The following is an 18,613-nucleotide window of genomic DNA, read 5'->3' as shown; positions in this document are numbered from 1 at the left end:
CATCTCTGCTTCCTCCCGGCTTCCCCTCCTCCCTGGCAGAGCATGAGCCTCACAAAGTCCTTGGTCAGGGTAAACATCACTTAGCAACAACTGAAAACATCGACTTCACCAACACTGTTCTCAGGCTGGACCTCAAAACACAGCACTGCACCAGCTAGCACAAAGGAAAAAAAAAAAAAAAACAAAAAAAAAACATGACTGCTACTGCTGAACCCAGGACAACAAGCCAGTCATAGGAAGAAAGACAGACTTGGAAATGGTTCCAAACCAGATCTTTAAGGTGAAGGAATAGGGTGGGGAAACAAAAGTCCTTGGTGTCAACTGAAGCTCTGGAGACCTTTGTCACAAAACCAGCAGCTAAACATCCTGCCAAAGCTACTTCCAGCTGACAAAGTCCCTCAGGGCGTTCTTCACCTCCCTGTTCCTGAGGCTGTAGATCAGGGGGTTCAGCATGGGCACCACCAGCGAGTAGAACACAGCAAAGACCTTATCCGTGCTCAGGCTGCTGCCAGACCCTGGTCGGAAGTTCAGGGCGAGGATGGACCCGTGGAAGATGGTGACTCCAGCCAGGTGAGAGGTGCACGTGGAGAAGGCTTTGTACTGGCCCCGAGCAGAGCTGATCCTCGAGACAGCAGCGAGGATGAAGGCATAGGAGACCAGGACGGCCAAGATGGTCACCATCTCCACCAGCCCACCAAGGACAAATATAAGACACCTATTGACACGTGTGTCAGAGCAGGAGAGGGCCAGAACAGGCGTGATTTCACAGTAGAAGTGGTTGACCTTGGCTGGCTGGCATAAAGGTAGGCTGAAGGCAAACTCTGTGTGCACCCAGGAGTTCAGCAGGCCAAGCACATAGGAACTGGCCACCAGCAGCATGCAGAGCTGGTGGGACATGATGGCCGAGTACAACAAAGGCTTGCAGATGGCCATGTAGCGGTCGTACGCCATCGCAGCCAGGAGGAAGCACTCGGTGGTGCCAAAGGCTATGAAGAAGTAAAGCTGGGTTGCGCAGCCAATGACAGAGATTGTTTGCTTCTCCATCAGAAGGTTCATTAACATCCTCGGTGCCACCACCGATGAGTAGCAAGCATCGAGGAGAGATAAGTTGCTAAGGAAAAAGTACATGGGGGTCTGCAGCTGAGCGCTGCTCCTGATGAGCACAACCATGCCCAGGTTCCCCACCAGCGTGATGAAGTAAATGAGGAGGAACAGGATGAACAAAGGCGCTTGCAGTTGCGGGTTGTCCATCAGTCCGACAAGAGTCAGCTCTGTCACTTGCTTGCTTTGGTTTTCCTTAGCCATCTTCTCCTAAAGCACTGTAAGCTGTATTCATAGAGCCATAATAAACAGTTAATGGAGACACTCAGCACCTAAAAAGCCCATCAATCCCCAGGGTTTGGATGGCAAACCCTCTCCTTATCAGAGATCTGCTTCATTTGCATCAACATTCATCAAAAAACAGTTTAGCAAAGCAATGAATGTTTTATTCTGGTAGCAGTCACTCTGCCAAGTGTTTCCTATTCCATTCATTCTAAAACACATCTCCCTGATGTATACTCATGGTATATATCACACTCCAGGGTAACCCTCCCAAGTTCTAACAAAGAAAGTGTAAAAGAAGGGGTTCAGTGCTTCCTGTAAAGAATTACTGACATCAATAATGAAAATCTCACACTAGACCATGTCTTTTTAGAGGTGACATGGTCTAGTGTGAGATGTCCCTGCCCAAGCCTGAGAGGTTGGAACTAGCTGAACTTCAGGTGCTTTCCAACCCAAACCAGTCTGTGATTCTGTAATTCTAGGACTTAGAATCATAGAATCAACTGAGTTGGAAAAGACCTTTCAGATCATCAAATCCAACCTTTGAAGAAGAATAGAACGTTTGGCATCTTAGGAAGCCTTCCCCATAGAGGTTTTCCTTAAAGGTGATTTTGCTTGCACACTGTAGATGAAACAGGAAAACCCCATTTATTCTTCAGTAACTTTTCATCTGTTTTGCTATTTCAGGGTTATTCTTCTATTTGGTATATAGAAATGGTGAAGTGCCATCATGAGGGAGAAAAGAAACCAGTAAAACCAAAAAATGGCACAACAAATCTTTTCCTTTTTATCAACTTTTCCTACACCTCCTCTTTCTAAAATCCATATTTAAGAGTTCTATGAAAATACACCATGGCATCCTGCCTTTTAATCACAGAATCAGGGAGGGATATGGAGCAGCCTCCACAGGGGTCCACAAGGAACCACTGTAACATAAACACTTGGAAGAGACCAAGAAAAAAGACAGGAAAACTGTTGGGAATAGCAGATCAATATTAGCCTAAGATCATGGAAAGCACTGTGCTGCTCATGGGGTGTGCGTCACTGTCAGCAAATCTCTGCAGTGCAATGAGCACAGCTTTCCCATCAGCAGTCACTGTAAAACTGGTATCAAAGAGCCTGGCTTATATTCAGAAAGGAAAATCAGATAAACCATTTATCCCTATGGAAGAAGCACATGGGGTTTAGCTCTATGTACAACCTGCAGCATGACAGAATTAATCAGGGTGGGATCACCGGCATTGCAGTGATAAAGGATTTATTATAACTGGTATTTTAGCTGCTATCTACTGCTATTAAAAAATAACCAAACCATTATAACTGGTTCAACACCCTTCACAAAATCCACGTGCTCTGTGATCTTCCTTCTTCTGGTGTTCTCTTGCTCTGCCATGAAATAAACAGTTCCTCATGGTCTGTCTAATAAAGATACAAACCAGAACAATCAAATTCCTCTCCCTCATCTCTAAAGGATGAAACCATTCTCCTGCTATCCTGCTTCCTGCAAGGAATTATGCATTGTATTGCACAAGGAGACACTGGCACAGGGTGCCCAGAGAAGCTGTGGCTGCCCCATCCCTGGCAGTGTTCAGGGCCAGGTTGGACACAGGGGCTTGGAGCAAGCTGCTCCAGTGGAAGGGGTCCCTGCTCTTGGCAGGGGTTAGAACTGGATGAGCTTTAAGCACCCTTCCAACACAAACAATTCCGGGATTCTATGATACTATATAGCCCCTTAAAATTATAAACTACCTCCTAGCTCCAGCAATAAAACAAATCTGGATGTCCCCTTGTCCTTACCAGTGACAGCTTGGTTCTTCTTCCTTGCTTCACATTAAGTTACGACAGATGACGAGGACACTTATATGCTCTCTCTGTCCCCCCTGATGGTGTAATTGCTTTATAACCCTTCTCTCTAATCCACTGAGACCTCCGAGGTGCTTTGGCTGAGAAGTGTTTTGCAGAACTTCCTTTGGGAGAAGTGCAATTATTATTATATTACTCTGTCATACACATATGTGTGTGCATGGGGGGGGTGCATAGATGGATGACAGAGGAATATGAAAATAAAATATAAAATAAATTAAAAAATGGAATAAAAAAATAAAATGATTAAGAATTAAAAATAATACAAATAAAATATAACTTTAAAATTAAACATAAAAAGCAAACAAAAATGTATATTAAAATAAATTAACTTAGCTAAAATAAAGAATAGACTAGAATAATAAATTGAAATAAAATAATATGAAATATTAAAATAAATAAAAACTAAACTGAAAACTAAACTAAACCAAACCAAATTGAAATAAAGCTGGTCTTCCTGCATGGATCCTTCTCCTTGGAGAGGGGCTTTGGACCAAGGCCTGTAGGGACAGGCCAAGGGGACAGGCTTTAACCTGCCCGAGGGGAGACTGAGATGAGCTCTGAGGCAGAAGCTCTTCCCTGTGAGGGTGCTGAGGCACTGGCACAGAGTGCCCAGAGAAGCTGTGGCTGCCCCATCCCTGGCAGTGTTCAAGGCCAGGCTGGACACAGGGGCTTGGAGCAAGCTGCTCCAGTGGAAGGGGTCCCTGCCCGTGGCAGGGGTTGGAGCTCGATGAGCTTTAAGGTCCCTTCCAGCCCAAACCACTCTGGAATTCCAGGATTCATCTCGTGATCCTAGATATCCATATAAATACACACATGCACACAGATTTCCATTGCTGGGACACAAACAGGCATTTCTGGGCTGTGATTCATGTGATTTGCTTTAGAGACTGGAGTTACAACAGAGTGAATTACACATAAAGGTGCCTGTTTCTTATGGGTGGGGAGAAATACCCACTTGTTGAAAGATTTACTTGAGCAAGAACATAGTTTATCCCAACTTTAAAGTTGTTTACTTGTATTTTTTATCTGGGTTTGCTTCTTTAAGAGGGAGCCCTTCAGGATATCCACATCAGTCTCCATTCTTTAACTTACTGGTGAATTATGTAAAAGGCCTACTTCTGAATCAGCTTCAAGAGCTGGGAAATCCAACACTGATGATTCAATCACTGCTGAAACAATGGATATTGACCCAACCTGTGATTAAGTTCTTTACATTTGCACACCGTCTGCAAAAGAACAGCAAAGACAAGGCTCAAATTGCCCAAAGTCTTCCAGGTAAATTAGCACCAACACTGTGAGATTTCAAAGGACCAAACAGCTTCAGCTTGACCTGAAATTTCACTTGTAGGAACCAAGTTTTGGGTGGGAAAGCTTTATTTAAGAGTGCCACAAGCCTTATCATGAGAAAGTACAGTGGAGACTTGTGTGATTGAGTTATTAACTGATTCTATGATGTCCTGTGGTCCTTTGGGTCTATTCCGTTCTCACCCAGGCTGGTAGGCACTGGGTTTCAGAGACACTCCAGAAGAAGAGAGTTTCTGGCTCTTCTTTTGAGTTCACCTCTGAACCTTGGCAACCTGGAAACCCATGCCCAGGGTAGTCCATGCTGTCTCTGTAGTGACTGAAGAGAGCAATGTGATGAACAGGATGAATCAAGGTGTCCGGAGGAGCTGTTTGTGCACATTGACCATTGGTGATGAATGAGGTTGGGCTTCATCTCACCCACCTTCATCTAGGCAGGTGTTACATGCCAAATCAGTGTCAGATACCTTATAAATGAGAGAGAAATTACAGAGTAATCACCTCAATACACCTTCACAGAGACCTCCGTGCTGCAATGAGTCCTGCTCAATAACAGCAACAAGGAAACACCCTCCTGGTCACCAGCTTCCTCCATTCACTGCCTTCTCCCAACTGCTCTCAGGAGGGCAGCCTTCACCTCCCTGTTCCTTAGGCTGTAGATCAAGGGGTTCAACGTGGGGGTCATGATGGTGTAGAACACCGTGGCCGTTTTGTTCTCATCCAAGGCAAAGGTGGAGCTGGGGCGCAGGTACATGAGCAAGATTGCCCCATAGAACGTGGTGACGACCATCAGGTGGGATGTGCAAGTGGAGAAGGCTTTTCTCCTGCTCTCCTTTGAGCGTATCCTCAGGACAGAGGGGAGGATGTAAGCATAGGAGATAAAGATGATGGTCATGGTGCTGAGACAGTTCATGCTGACGAGAGCAAGGATGACCCCCTCGTAGGAGTGGGTGTTGGAGCAGGAGAGAGGTAAGAGTGGGGCAATGTCACAGAAGTAGTGGTTGATAACATTGGAGTGGCAGAAGGACAAGGTAAAGATGAAAGTGGTGTGGGTCACCGCATGGAAGACACCAACAGCATAGGAACCAGCCACAAGCCACCAGCACATCCATCCACACATGATGGTGGGGTACATGAGGGGTTTGTAGATTGCCACATACCTGCCATAGGCCATCACAGCCAGCAGGAGGCACTCAATGACCCCAAAAATGACAAAGGCCAGGTTGGACGAGGCCTTGGGTGATATGATTTAGCCTAAGGTGTCCCTGCCCACGGCAGGGGGGTTGGAACTAGATGATCTTAAGGTCCTTTCCAACCCTAACGATTCTATGATTCTATGAAAGATGCAGAGCTGGGCTGCACATCCCAAGAAGCTGATGGTTTTCTCCAGTGTCAAAGTCTGCACCAGCATTTTGGGGATGATGACGGAGGAGTAGCAGATGCTGACAAAAGCCAAATGGCTGAGGAAATAGTACATGGGGGTGTGAAGGTGAAGATCAGTCCTGAACAATACAATGATCCCAAAGTTCCCCAAAAGGGTCAGCATGGACATGGCCAGGAAAGCCATGAAAAGGGGGACCTGGAGGTCTGGGTGGGTGGTCAGCCCCAAAAGAATGAACTCATGCACATCAGTGTGATTGACGGGTGTCATCCTCTGTAATGCATCAACCTGCAGGAGATAGGCAAAACAGACAATGATGCGGGCAGCTCAAGAGGACCCTCAGCTTCCTCGGTGTCAACAAAGGGAAGCAGAACCCATCCTGCTAGAGGGTCAGTTGGACTCTGGATAGCTCTTGGAAGAGATTTGAGCTCTTGGACGAGCCAAGCCTCCATCTAGTGGCTACAAGAGGGTCTTAAAACCAAACCCTCAAGCTCAACAGTGAGAGCACCCACCTGGGTTTAGCTCAGCATTTCATCTCTCCTCTTTCTGCCTTCCTTGGGACATTTAATACAGGAGGAAGGTCAATAACTGGGCAATTCTTGGAAGCTGGGTTGGAACTGGATGATCTTAAGGTCCTTTCCAACCCTAACTATTCTATGGTCGAGGTTTAGCCACAGATGGCAACTAAGCCCCACACAGTTCAGCAATAACTAAAACACCCGGGACTTATTAACACCATTTCAGCACCAATCCAAACCATAGCCCCATAGTAACTACTATGAAGACAATATGCTCTATCCCAGGCCAAACCAGCACAGACATTGACTGCATTTTGGGTTTTCCTTAGGAAATGACAGGTACATTTGGAAAATAATTGCTGTTTTCTAAAATGAACCAACATGGAACAATTCCACTTGAAGAAATCCTTTTCCTGTTGACTTTCACTTCCTTTTGCAAAGCAAAGCAGAGCAGAAGTGTGGGCATTTTAAAGCTGAGAAGAACACAAAGTTTTCTGCAGACACAGTCCATAAGAAAGGAAATTTAAGGTGGCACAGTGATGATGGAGAAACCTGGAGGGTCCATGCAGCTCCTTCAGCAACTGGGATGAGTTTGGCTGCTCCTCCAGATGATGACTGAGGCCACGTTCATCTCCAAGCAGATCTTGAGAGTGGGTTTTAGCAGCCTTTCCTTAGAAGCTGCACTGAGGGTGATTTGCTGTTGCATCTTGCAAAGGCAGACAAGTGCCCTCTGTAGTTTCTATTGTTCAAGATGTATTTATACTCATTTCTGAGACCTTGGAAGTGTTCCAGTCCATGAAGGTTGACAACAAGCGAAATCCACCCAGAGCATCAATCTCTTCATCTCCAGGTGCACTAATAAAGCTCAGGAACAATATGCTGTAAATATGTGGATTTAAGGAGATGTCTTCCTCCTACTCCCACATTGAGGAGAGGGAGTGAGTGAATCATGTCTACATGCTTCACCCCTGATTATTCTCATGACTTTATCAACTGGCTTTCCTAATGCTACTTAAAGAGAATTTCAGCAACACAAAGAGAGTTCCTGCAACCATTCATACTCTTACAGTTGCCCCTTGTTATCATCTTCCTGTGAAACCCATTCCAAATGTTGATTTTTGCCTTTGCTGACTTGACTAAGACAGTAATTGTCCCCACACCAAGTTTTTACCATTTCCTTGGGGTTTTTGTTTCATTTTCCTATGAGCAGTGGTGAGAAGAGAAAGGAAACAGCAACCACCTGAATTCAAATCAACAGGAGAACTGCAGTAGTACCTAAACAAAATTCTTTTGACTGATATCTGTCCAGTAGGTCCAAGTGTTGTGACACGTATTACCCACCATACTGTGGTCTTGGTGTATGGATTCATGGAACACTTCCCTGTCTAATTTCTTCAAGAGATTTTAGTTTATGGAGCTGGAGATGTCGCTGTATTAGTTTGTTTCATAGAATCCCAGACTGGTTTGGGTCAGAAAGAACCTTAAAGCTCATCCAGCTCAAACCCCTGCCACGGGCAGGGACCCCTTCCACTGGAGCAGCTTGCTCCAAGCCCCTGTGCCCAACCTGCCCTTGAACACTGCCAGGGATGGGGCAGCCACAGCTTCTCTGGGCACCCTGTGCCAGCGCCTCAGCACCTTCACAGGGAAGAGCTTCTGCCTAAGAGCTCATCTCAGTCTCCCCTCTGGCAGACATTGCTCCCTCTTATTATAAAAAGAACCCACATTGATAAGGCTGTTTTCTGACACAGCTTTCCCAAAGAGGACCTGAGGACATGAAGAAGAAATGCCACTGCTTCAATGAAGGTGAGGCTCTGCTTTGTGTTGATGTTACCTCCTGTGACTTCCTTCTGCCACCGAGTGATGGGAGAATTCCAGCCTGCTTTGGGTTGGAAGGGAGTTTAAAGCTCATCCAGCTCCTACCCCTGCCACGGGCAGGGACACCTTCCACTAGAGCAGCTTCCTCCAATTCCCTGTGTCCAACCTGGCCTTGAACACTGCTAGGGATGGGGCAGCCACAGCTTCTCTGGGCACCCTTCAGGTTCAAGCCATTCTCCTTGGCCTGTCCCTACAGGCCCCTGTCCAAAGCCCTTCTCCATCTTTCTTGTAGCCCATTTAGCCACTGGTGCTTATCATGGTGCTTATGGTATGTTTAAGGAACCTTGCAAAATAAGAGACGAGAAAACTCACAAGGACAGATGAACCTAACCACTGGCCCTGAAATAGTGATATTCATTTTAAAATGTAAAGAATATTTCTACAAAGAAATATTCTGTTGACGGAGAATGGATCTTCGCTGAGTCTTCCGGTCCCGACACTCATCTGGTGGGGTAAGATTTTAATTCTCATCTTTAATCCTGTAAAGATTTAGTTGTTTTATTCTGAACCTTCATGTTATCAGGGACAGAAACCTGTAATTCACACTTTTTTTTTCATGAGGGTGAGCAGCTTAACTTAGTGCCTAACTTAGACAACCGGAGTTGAGTGAGTTTGGCTTAGCAGAGCTCAATGGTCTCATCATGGTGTTGATTCCTCCTAATCGTATATTCTCTTAATAGTACTAAGGGAATAACATCTTCAGACCCAAATTTTGCTCATGGTCTCCTGGCATCACCTCCCCAAGGTTTCCAAGACTGTAATATTAAACTCTTCATGTCCTGAATGAGTTTTAGGGTCATGCAGCACCCCTTCCCTTCTCCTTCCTTAATTCCCAGCAAATTAAAGGCTTTTTTTCCTTCATCTCAATGACTTTTCCAAAATCACCAAAGGAAAGCTACAGTACTTTTAGTCTTATATGAGTTATAGCCAGAAGCTGCTTCCAAAATCAGTGCTGTCTTCAGAGAAACTTGATCACAGGGGATCAAGGGCAGAGCTGATGGCTTGGTTTGTGTCACATCAATCCCTCTCTGCTGCTGTAGCCATTGGTCTCATCAAACTGTAGGTACCACAATGGGATTGAGTGATATAAATGGATCTGCTCAGAGGTGTTTGGGGAAGCTGGGATGCTCTCACTTCAGAAGGGGCCTCCTCTTTCCTTGGGCTGTGTAAGAGGGCAAGCTTAGAGGAGATGGCCACAGAGCAGTCCATTCCACTGTAGCTCCCTGGAAATGAATAGTGGGGATGCCCTTGATGCACAGGGTGCTAATTGTCAAGTTATCCCATTCCAGTTCAAATAAAGGCATGGTTTCCACTGTCCTGTATTTTCCAGGGTTTTTTCCTTCCTTGCCAGATACAAAAGCCCTGAATGGCAGAGCAGAATCACACCTCAGTAGCAGAGTTCATCCTCAAGGGTCTCAGTGACCAAGTGGAGATGAAGGCAGCCTTTTTTGTGCTGCTGCTGCTCATGTACACCATCACCCTTCTGGGCAACGCAGGGATAACTGTAGCCATCCGAGGTCACCCACAGCTCCACACATCCATGTACTTCTTCCTGGGCAGCCTCTCCATTGTTCACATCTGCTTCTCCTCTGTGGTAGCCCCCAGGACTTTGGTCAACTTCCTATTGGAGAAAAAGACCATTTCCTTTGCTGGCTGTATGGGTCAAGCATTCTTCTACATCGTCTTTGTGACAACTGAGTCTTTCCTGCTGGCTGTCATGGCCTATGGCCAGTATGTGGCCATCTGTAACCCCCTGCTCTACTCCTCTGTCATGACTCGGAGGTTATGTGTGGGGCTGGTGGTAGGGTGCTATATTGGGGGTGTCCTGAACTCCATCATTCAGATGACCTTCATCATCAGGCTGCCCTTCTGCAGCTCCAATGTCATCAACCACTTCTTCTGTGATGTTCCTCCTCTCCTGGCTCTGTCCTGTGCCAGCACGTACATCAATGAGATGATCCTCTTCTCCTTGGCTGGTGTCATTGAGCTCAGCACCATCTCTGCCATTCTGGTCTCCCACGTCTTCATCTTCTTTGCCATCCTGAGTGTCCGTAATGCTGAGGGCAGGAAAAAAGCCTTTTCCACCTGCATGTCCCACCTGATTGTGGTGACCATGTTGTATGGAACAACCATCTTCATGTATTTACGCCCTAGCTCTAGTTACTTCCTGAACACTGACAAAGTGGTCTCTGTTTTCTACACGGTGGTGATCCCCATGCTCAACCCCCTCATCTACAGCTTGAGGAACAAAGAGATGAAGGATGCTCTGAGGAGAGCTGCAGAAAGAATCATAGTCAGGTTTTGAAAACCCTGATCCAGGGATGTGGGTAACATGAGGCTTTGTTCCAGAGGCTGTGGAGCCTCCACCCATGGCCATGTTCAGAAGCTGCCTGAATGAGGCCAGGAGCAACCTGATGTGACCATGACTAGTCACTGATGTGACTATGACCAGCAAGACATAGTTATGGCTCAGAAAGGACATCTAGGAGATCTCTGTTCCTATGACTGGCAAATTATACACATAAACATATATGTATATGTCTGTATATATATCAAAACACAATATTAAATGCATCCTAACCTCTGTATTTATATATAACACAATATATTCTTGTGTTAAACGTCAACACCAAAACCCACGATACTGATTTTCCTTGCCTCAGTTTAGTTGGGGTCTCAGTAATTTATAGGGTGGGGAGGGCCCAGCTGCTATGGGCTTTTCCCAGGAAGGATGGAAACCCAAGATCTAAATGGATGAACTGATGTTTTAATGCAGTTATGGAGCAATGGGATATTGTGCATGAGCCAAGTGAGTGAAATGCAAATTCTTCAACAGGTCTGTGTTTGGAACCACCCTGCTGAGTTAAATCACAGTCAAATTGTGCTTTGCCACCTCTTTTCAGGCAGCTGTAGAACTTCACCCTTTCATTTTCCTCCTCAAGTTCTGCCTTTCTCAAAGCCTTTAAGAGAAGCTCTAAGGAGTTTTCTAATTTATACCCACAGTGGTTTGTTAAAAACAAAGGCAAGAATGTTATCAGTAGAGTTTGCCGCAGGAGAGTTGCACTTTGGTTTGAGGCAATGGGGATTAAAGAAACCCAAAGCAAACATGCAAACAAACCAGGACCCTGAAACAGCAGGAAAATCAAAGGTAATGAAAAAACCCAACCAAAAGTCCTTATTTCCTATGCAAGAAGTCATTCCTGGCACAAATTGCAGCTCCCCCATATCTTGGTTGCTATAAAGTCGCAATACCACCAGGGAAAACAGTCACCACAGGGTTTCCCCACACACCCAAAACTTCCCTATTTCTTTAGCAGCTCATCACTCAAAGGTGAGAGATGTCCCTGATCCAGTTGTGTTAACAAGCTCCTCTGGGAATGGATTTGGAGCTGATGGGCTGATAGGAAGGAGAAGGCTTGGCTGAGTCCTGGATGGGGATTTTCCACCTGTGGTCACTTGAGCTGTGGCATCACCAGTGGGAAAAACACTCTTTAATCCACGGGAAAATAACCCAAACAGGGATGTGACCCTGGCCAGCACTAAGAAATAAATATTCTTTTTTTATACTTTATTCTTTATTTATACTTTATTCTTTATCTGTTCTCTTTTATTCTTTATTTATTCTTATTCTTTAGTAAAGTTACCATCCTGAAGCTGACTCTTACTGTTGCCAGCAGGATATTTCAGTATCCACATATGCTTGCTCTTTAGATGTCCATTTCCCCTTCAAAACTACATTTCATCTACTTCTGAACAAAATCCATTCCTTTTCCTGTGTGATTTTTGTTCCTTCTTGGTACCATTGCTCTCTGTGGTCACCTCCAAGAGGTGCAAAATGGTCACAGGAGTCCCTTTAGGTATCAAAAGGCAGAAGATTTGAATAACTGTCTAGAAACTCATGGATCAGGATTTCTTATACAACACCACCACCTATTGGACGTTGCTGGGATAGTCACTCCTTTCATTTAAGATAAAACCACCTTTTTCTTACGTGCTGGGAAGCTTTGGGTAGCCAAGAGACTTGTTCTCAGAAAACTGAGAAATAATAGATAAATAAACTAAGGCCATCATGTTGCCTCTACAGTTGGCTGATCCTATGTAGACAGTTTATTTCCTGACCCTGTTAAGGCAATGTCAGATGGTATAACAGCTTCAAAGTCCTCTCACATTTAGAAATGATGTTTTAAACCCCACTTTTCCTAATGCAGTTCTTGGCTGAGGCTTCAGGTTGTATGAAATGTAGATTATTGTAGAATCATAGAGTGGTTTGGGTTGGAAAGGAGCTTGGTTCCAACCCCCTGCCATGGTCAGGGACACCGCACACTAGACCATGTCATCCAAGCCCCTGTGTCCAACCTGGCCTTGAACATTGCCAGGCATGGGGCAGCCACAGCTTCTCTGGGCACCCTGTGCCAGTGCCTCAGCACCCTCACAGGGAAGAGCTTCTTTGTTATCTGTAACCTGAACTCCCCCTGTTTCACTTTGAACCCATCACTCCTTGTCCTGTCACTCCAGTCCCTGATGAAGAGTCCCTCTCCAGCATCCTTGTAGCCCCCTTCAGACACTGGAAGCTGCTCTGAGGTCTCCACACAGCTTCTTTTCTCCATGCTCAGCAGCCCCAATGTTCTCAGCCTGGCTCCATATAGGAGGTGCTCCAGTCCCTGATCATCCTTGTGTCCTCCTCTGCACTTGATCCATGTCCTTCTGTTGTTGAGGATATCAAATTCACTCTGCCTTTTAAATGTTTTTTTTTCATTAAATAGCCTGTGCTATCCATACACAATCTGAAGTGCTAATTCATAGTGGTTTAAATGATTCCCTTCTCCATCAGTTGTTTCCTCTAGATCCACAGATCCCTCTCAGAAAGTGTCCCCATTGCACATCTTTACTCCTGACAAAGCCATCCCATATTTTATAATGAAAGCAAATCTCAAAACAGGTAAAATCTCAGCCTTTATCCCATGGAGGTGAAGGATTTAATTCCTTGTTGTTGATGGATGTAAATCACAGCCCTTTGGGCTGACCCTTGCCTGGTCTGACAGCTCCCTGGTGGTTAATGTGTAATCCCCTGACTTGTTTCACCCCTGGCTCTGTGAATACCACAAAGGACAAGGCTCTGGACGGGTAGATGCTGCATGGGGGAAGACAGAGCAGCATTACCCTTCTAGCTGGAGCCTGGAGAAGCTGGGAGTATTAAAACCCATTTCAAGTGGATCTGAGAGCAAAGAGGAAGAAATCCCTGATATGAAAACACTGCTTTGTCCTGTGGCATCCACAGGATCCAGAGGCCTTGTAGCAAACCTTACCTCCTCTGCTTTATTTCAGGGCAGCAGAAACCATCCCCTTCAGGAATCAGAGGGATGCTGGTGCTGTGAGCATGGGGCTCTTTTGCTTCATATTTTAAATGATCTTTTTCTTCACTCATTAGACAGTTTGTGCTGTAGGACTCTTGAAAGAGCAGCTAGCCAAACAGTGTGTAATAGCTCTATAGAGTTGGCACCTTCCCCTTGTTCCTGTACTGGGATCTTGAGGATAACGTCCCTTCTGGACTGCCAGAGGGAGATTGAGATGAGCTCTTAGGCAGAAGCTCTTCCCTGTGAGGGTGCTGAGGTGCTGGCAAAGGGTGCCCAGAGAAGCTGTGGCTGCCCCATCCCTGGCAGTGTTCAAGGCCAGGTTGGACACAGGGGCTTGGAGCAAGCTGCTCTAGTGGAAGGGGTCCCTGCTCGTGGCAGGGGTTGGATCTGGAGGAGCTTTAAGGTCTCTTCCAACACAAACTGGGCTTCTATGGTTCTATGAGAGCAAGCTAACTGCTACCTAACCAGGAGGTTGTGATGCAAGGTTTTGCTTGGCTGTAGAGTCTCAACAGCATCTGGATGTTCTCCTATCCATAATGTCAAGAGTTACATCTTGGATAATACTAGCAACAGTCTGCTTGGTGAGTCCTAGGGCAGCTTGTTGAAAGCTTGGCCAAAAAGCAAGATCTTACCAAATCGGAGTAGGAAAGCCACAAATGGAGGTCCTTTCCCCAGGAATACAGGGATAAATATTCAGTTAACTCTTCAGCAGAGTGTGGACCCACAACCTGCATGGATAATATCTAAACAAAGTGAGCAAGGTATGGGTTTTAGTTTAATTTTTCTCCATTCCAGTGAGCGTGCTCAAGCTGCAGGGAGATGTGATTGCTGGGGGGAAGTTGTCATGTATAGCACAAGCTGCAGCCTTAGACACATCCCAGGTTTCATATCTGCACCTTGGATCACGTCAGAACAAGCACTTGGTTTGTCAAGCAAGAAAAAGCGAGGGTGAGCCTTTGTTAATTGAGATGTGTGTGTCTGGGCAGGTGGATGCTGCCTCAGGGGGAGGATTGAGCCCCAGACCCAAACAGTTGGATTTTCATTACTTGGCTCACATCTTCCAGCTCCGTGGTGATGGCTCAGGAGCTGCTTTGCCTCCAGCATCTCTATGTGAGCAGTGAAAAGCAGCTCTAAATCCCAATTAATAACACCAGGAGACCACCCGCGTTGCTCACAGGACATCTGAAATGAGGAGTCTGGCTCTGGAGGGGGAGCTCACCCCTTCAGCAAAAGGTCATCAAATAATGATGACTTAAGCATGTCTCTGCTTGTCAGATACCAGCCACGCGCACTCCTGCTTTGCTCTCTGGTGTAACTCTGTCAAGTGATGATTAATGTTAGGCAGGAAAAATCAATGAGGATTTATTCTACCTGTTGTAAGCTGTGATATTAGGAGCTGCTGATTTCTCCCAGGGAGAACTTATCTTTGGTCAAGCCTGAATGTATCTTTTGTCTCCAAGTCAGGCATCGTGTCTAAAGCAAAGTGGGGTGGAGAAATCCTTGTTCTGCACCATCCTACCCTAAGGAAAGCCACATTTGCTCTCAAAGAGCTCCTCCTGGGTCACAGAGAACAGCTATTTTTTCCTCATGTACTCACCCTGGACTGGCAGCACCCAAAAGATGAGAAATAATTCCCTTTTCCCAGCAGTTACTGGGGAATTCAAGGACTTCCATGTGTCAATGGCTTGAGAGGAACTAGGAGGAACCCTGCAGTTTATTCACTCTGGTGTTGCCCTCCCTCCTTTGCCGTAAAATACACACTTGCTTCCAAGTATGTTGGTGGTGGTTGTGGTGTTCAGCCAAGACTGGCCTTGGGAACTTGGTGTTTTCCTCTCTCAAAGAGAATTTACCTTATATTGACTTGTATGTATGTAAGTGGTGTAACTGATTGATAGACAAAACCTGACATTCTTAACATTATTGAGGGATTTGGGCCTATTCAGCATTTCAATTTGAAGACATAAATCAGGCAAACTGCTTATAGGTTCACTATGGTTGAAGATAATTATACGTCCCCCTCTGAGCTTATTCTCCTGGGCTTCACAAACAGGGAAGACCTGTGGGTGATGTGCTTTGTCTTATTCCTTGCCATCTCTGTGGTTACCTTCATAGGAAACCTGCAATTAATTGCATTAATCAGAATGGATTCCTGCCTACACACCCCCATATACTTCTTCCTAAGCCACTTGTCTCTCCTGGATGTCTGCTAGTCCTCTGCCGTCATCCCTCAAGCCTTGCTCCAAGTTCTAGTGGAGAAGAAGGTGATTTCCTTCATTAGGTGTTCCACTCAGCTCTTCTGCTTTGCAACCTGTGCCACCACCGAGTGCTACGTGCTGGCTGCTATAGCTTACAATCGCTATATGGGCATTTGTAACCCATTGTACCATTCTCGTACTCCATGGTCATGTCCCAAAGGCTTTGCATTGGGATGTTGGCTGGTGCCTACTTAGCTGGCGTGATCAGCTCTACCATACACACGGTTTCCATATCTCGTCTCCCGTTCTGTTGGTCCAAGACGATCAATCACTTCTTCTGTGATGGACCACCACTGCTAGCCCTCTCCTCCTCTGACACCCCTGCCATCGAGGTGATGGCTGCTGCCGTGGTGGGGTTCAAGGTACTGAGCACCACGGTCTTCATCCTCATCTCCTACTTGTCGGTCCTTTCCACTGTCATGCGGATGCGGTCTGTGGTTGGTCAACGCAAAGCTTTCTCCACCTGTGCCTCTCACTTCATCTCCATTGCTTTGTACTACGGCAGCTCCCTCTTCATGTACCTGTGCCCCAGCTCCAGCCAGTCCTCAAAGCATGACGAGGTGGTCTCCATGACGCACTCTGTGGCTGTCCCCATACTGAATCCACTCATCGACAGCCTAAGAAATGCAGATATGAAGAATGCCATGAGGAAAGCAAAAAGTAAAGTCCTCTGCTCTTTGTCCATTCATGGTTCCTAGTCAGCTGAAAGGAGAGGGCTACCCTGCCCTAGTGAGGAGAACAAGCAGGCTGGGTATTGCACCTTCAGGGATGGCTGGATATTACACGTTGAAGAGGCTGGTTGGATATAGCACCTTCAAGGACGGGTGGATATAGCACCTTCACAAAGAAGGGACTAAACATACTTGGAAGCATGACAGCCGGAAAACACGCTTCTCCTTAAACCAAGGCTACATTCTGTGCTGGCATGGACAGGACTTTCTCTGGCTGCAGCCTGAGACCTGACAGTGACTGTGTAATGGAAAGAAAGTTGTTGTCCAAAGTGATTGTTACTTAAATATTACTTGAAATTAATATATTTTATTATTTAAATGTTATTAAAATTAGCAATAAACTTTATTTCAGGCTTCAGAGTGCAAAAGGGAGAAGGTAGGTGGTGGCTTTGCCCTGCTGGCATCAAATCAGCGGGTATCTAAGCTTATGTCTTATATTAGCAAATGATTTCTGGTGTTATTTCTGGTTTTAAGGAAATATTAACTGATATTTCCAGGTATTTCAACTCCAGCCCACAAGGTTTGGTCACATGAAATGACAGAGGGGATATTGAGGTGAGCTCTTAGGCAGAAGCTCTTCCCTGGGAGGATGCTGAGGCACTGGCACTGGGTGCCCAGAGAAGCTGTGGCTGCCCCATCGCTGGCAGTGTTCAAGGCCAGGTTGGACACAGGGGCTTGGAGCAAGCTTCCCTAGTACAAGGTGTCCCTGCCCGTGGCAGGGGTTGGAACTGGAGGGGCTTTAAGTTCCCTTCCAACACAAACCAGGCTGCAATTCTAAGAAATAAAGCTGTCAGTCTCTTGAAGTCAAAGCCCTTGTGGGAAATGGGGACAAGTCATATCTGAGCCTCTGCTCTGCTGTGATTTTAAGTAGGGTTGTAAAAAACCTGAGTGCTGTTAGGAGGGAGGATTTGGGGTCCTCCTCCCCCCTGAAAAGCCAAGGTTCTGCTGGGCTGGGTCCCCTGACAAAGCTGATGGAGCAAGTGCAGTACCCAGCTGTCTGCATCTGGACTTCAAGCTGCATTATTCACCCTGCACAAGTGCACCCAGGCATTCTTAGTGGCCTTTTTTGCCTTCATGTAGTTCCTTTAAATAATCTTTGAATTATATATTTTTCTTCTTTCCAGAATTTGATTGAGAGTTAGTTCTCTCTCTGTTATACTGATTTTCCCACTTCACAAGCCTTTGCTTTAGCCCAGTACCCAATGGGGAAGAAAGACATTCAAAACCACTCAGAAATCCTTTTCTACCCTCCTCCAGTCCATCTCCTGGATTGTCAGTCTGTTGCTTTCTAGCAGAAAACAAGGTTTGCATTGAAAACGTTTAAAGCCACCTGTGTACTTCTCCTTCTTCCTTCCCCACACTTTCATAGCTCGATTTTCTCCCCTGTTTGCCCCATCCTTTGTGTTTTCTAAATGTCTGGGACAAGGTTATCTGTTAATTTTTCTACCAAGGGTTTTATAATATCTCTTCATCTAGGAGAAGCATTCAGGACACACCGGCACTCAGGATTCTTCAGATGAAGTCTGGGAAATACGACTTCACCCTGATATATCCTCAAAGCAGCCACGTTTTGAGCCAGTGCTTTTGACCTAAGTGCTGTACAATCACTAGTGAAGTATATGGAAATAAAGCTGCCTTTTGGAAACTAATCCCCATGAGCACCTCAAACCATCCACACAGAGGATGCTTTGTTGTGCTTGTTTTCAGCTCCCTTCAATGCAATATTAGATGATCTCTGTGGATGTAAAGGGCTTCCTCAGGGAAACACTGAAAGGAAGAGGTATGTGATAGATGGGGAAATACAAAGCAAACTGTCCTGGGCCTGTCTTCCTGGGTAGGTCTCTGCAGAAGAACTGGTCTTGGAGGTGTTGATGCAGCCAGAAGGAGTTTGGGGAGAGAGGAATTGAGAGGTTGTTTTGCTGATCAAGTCAAACTAATTATCCGATGGAGGAGGGTCCTTTGGGAGAGCAGTTTGCACAACACAAGCCTCTGAGGTAATGCCTCCTGT

General features: G+C 45.9%; 3 protein-coding genes and 1 pseudogene across 3 annotated transcripts; 2 read left to right on the top strand and 2 right to left on the bottom strand.

The window, feature by feature from the left end:
- Window positions 1-375: 375 nt before the first annotated feature.
- On the bottom strand, window positions 376-1,305 carry LOC133283035 (olfactory receptor 5AR1-like). The gene has a single exon (XM_061479466.1). It carries the CDS (start codon window positions 1,303-1,305, stop codon window positions 376-378), a length of 930 nt encoding a protein of 309 aa, XP_061335450.1.
- Window positions 1,306-5,086: 3,781 nt separating this feature from the next.
- Window positions 5,087-5,701, bottom strand: LOC133283034 (olfactory receptor 5AR1-like). Its single transcript, XM_061479465.1, has one exon. The coding sequence runs from the start codon at window positions 5,663-5,665 to the stop codon at window positions 5,087-5,089; it is 579 nt and encodes a 192-aa protein (XP_061335449.1). The 5' UTR covers window positions 5,666-5,701.
- A 3,930-nt stretch (window positions 5,702-9,631) lies between these two features.
- Window positions 9,632-10,570, top strand: LOC133283033 (olfactory receptor 5J3-like). Its single transcript, XM_061479464.1, has one exon. It carries the CDS (start codon window positions 9,632-9,634, stop codon window positions 10,568-10,570), a length of 939 nt encoding a protein of 312 aa, XP_061335448.1.
- A 5,040-nt stretch (window positions 10,571-15,610) lies between these two features.
- On the top strand, window positions 15,611-16,572 carry LOC133283021 (olfactory receptor 8U3-like; annotated as a pseudogene).
- The last annotated feature ends 2,041 nt before the right edge of the window (window positions 16,573-18,613 follow it).

This window comes from Pezoporus flaviventris, unplaced genomic scaffold (genome assembly GCF_033815535.1).
Source record: "Pezoporus flaviventris isolate CSIRO_AGI_PZ_B2104156 unplaced genomic scaffold, CSIRO_AGI_Pfla_v1 ptg000149l, whole genome shotgun sequence".
Classification (NCBI taxonomy): domain Eukaryota; kingdom Metazoa; phylum Chordata; class Aves; order Psittaciformes; family Psittacidae; genus Pezoporus; species Pezoporus flaviventris.
Note: the sequence above shows the minus strand (reverse complement) of the source record. Positions and strands in the feature narration are given on the sequence as shown.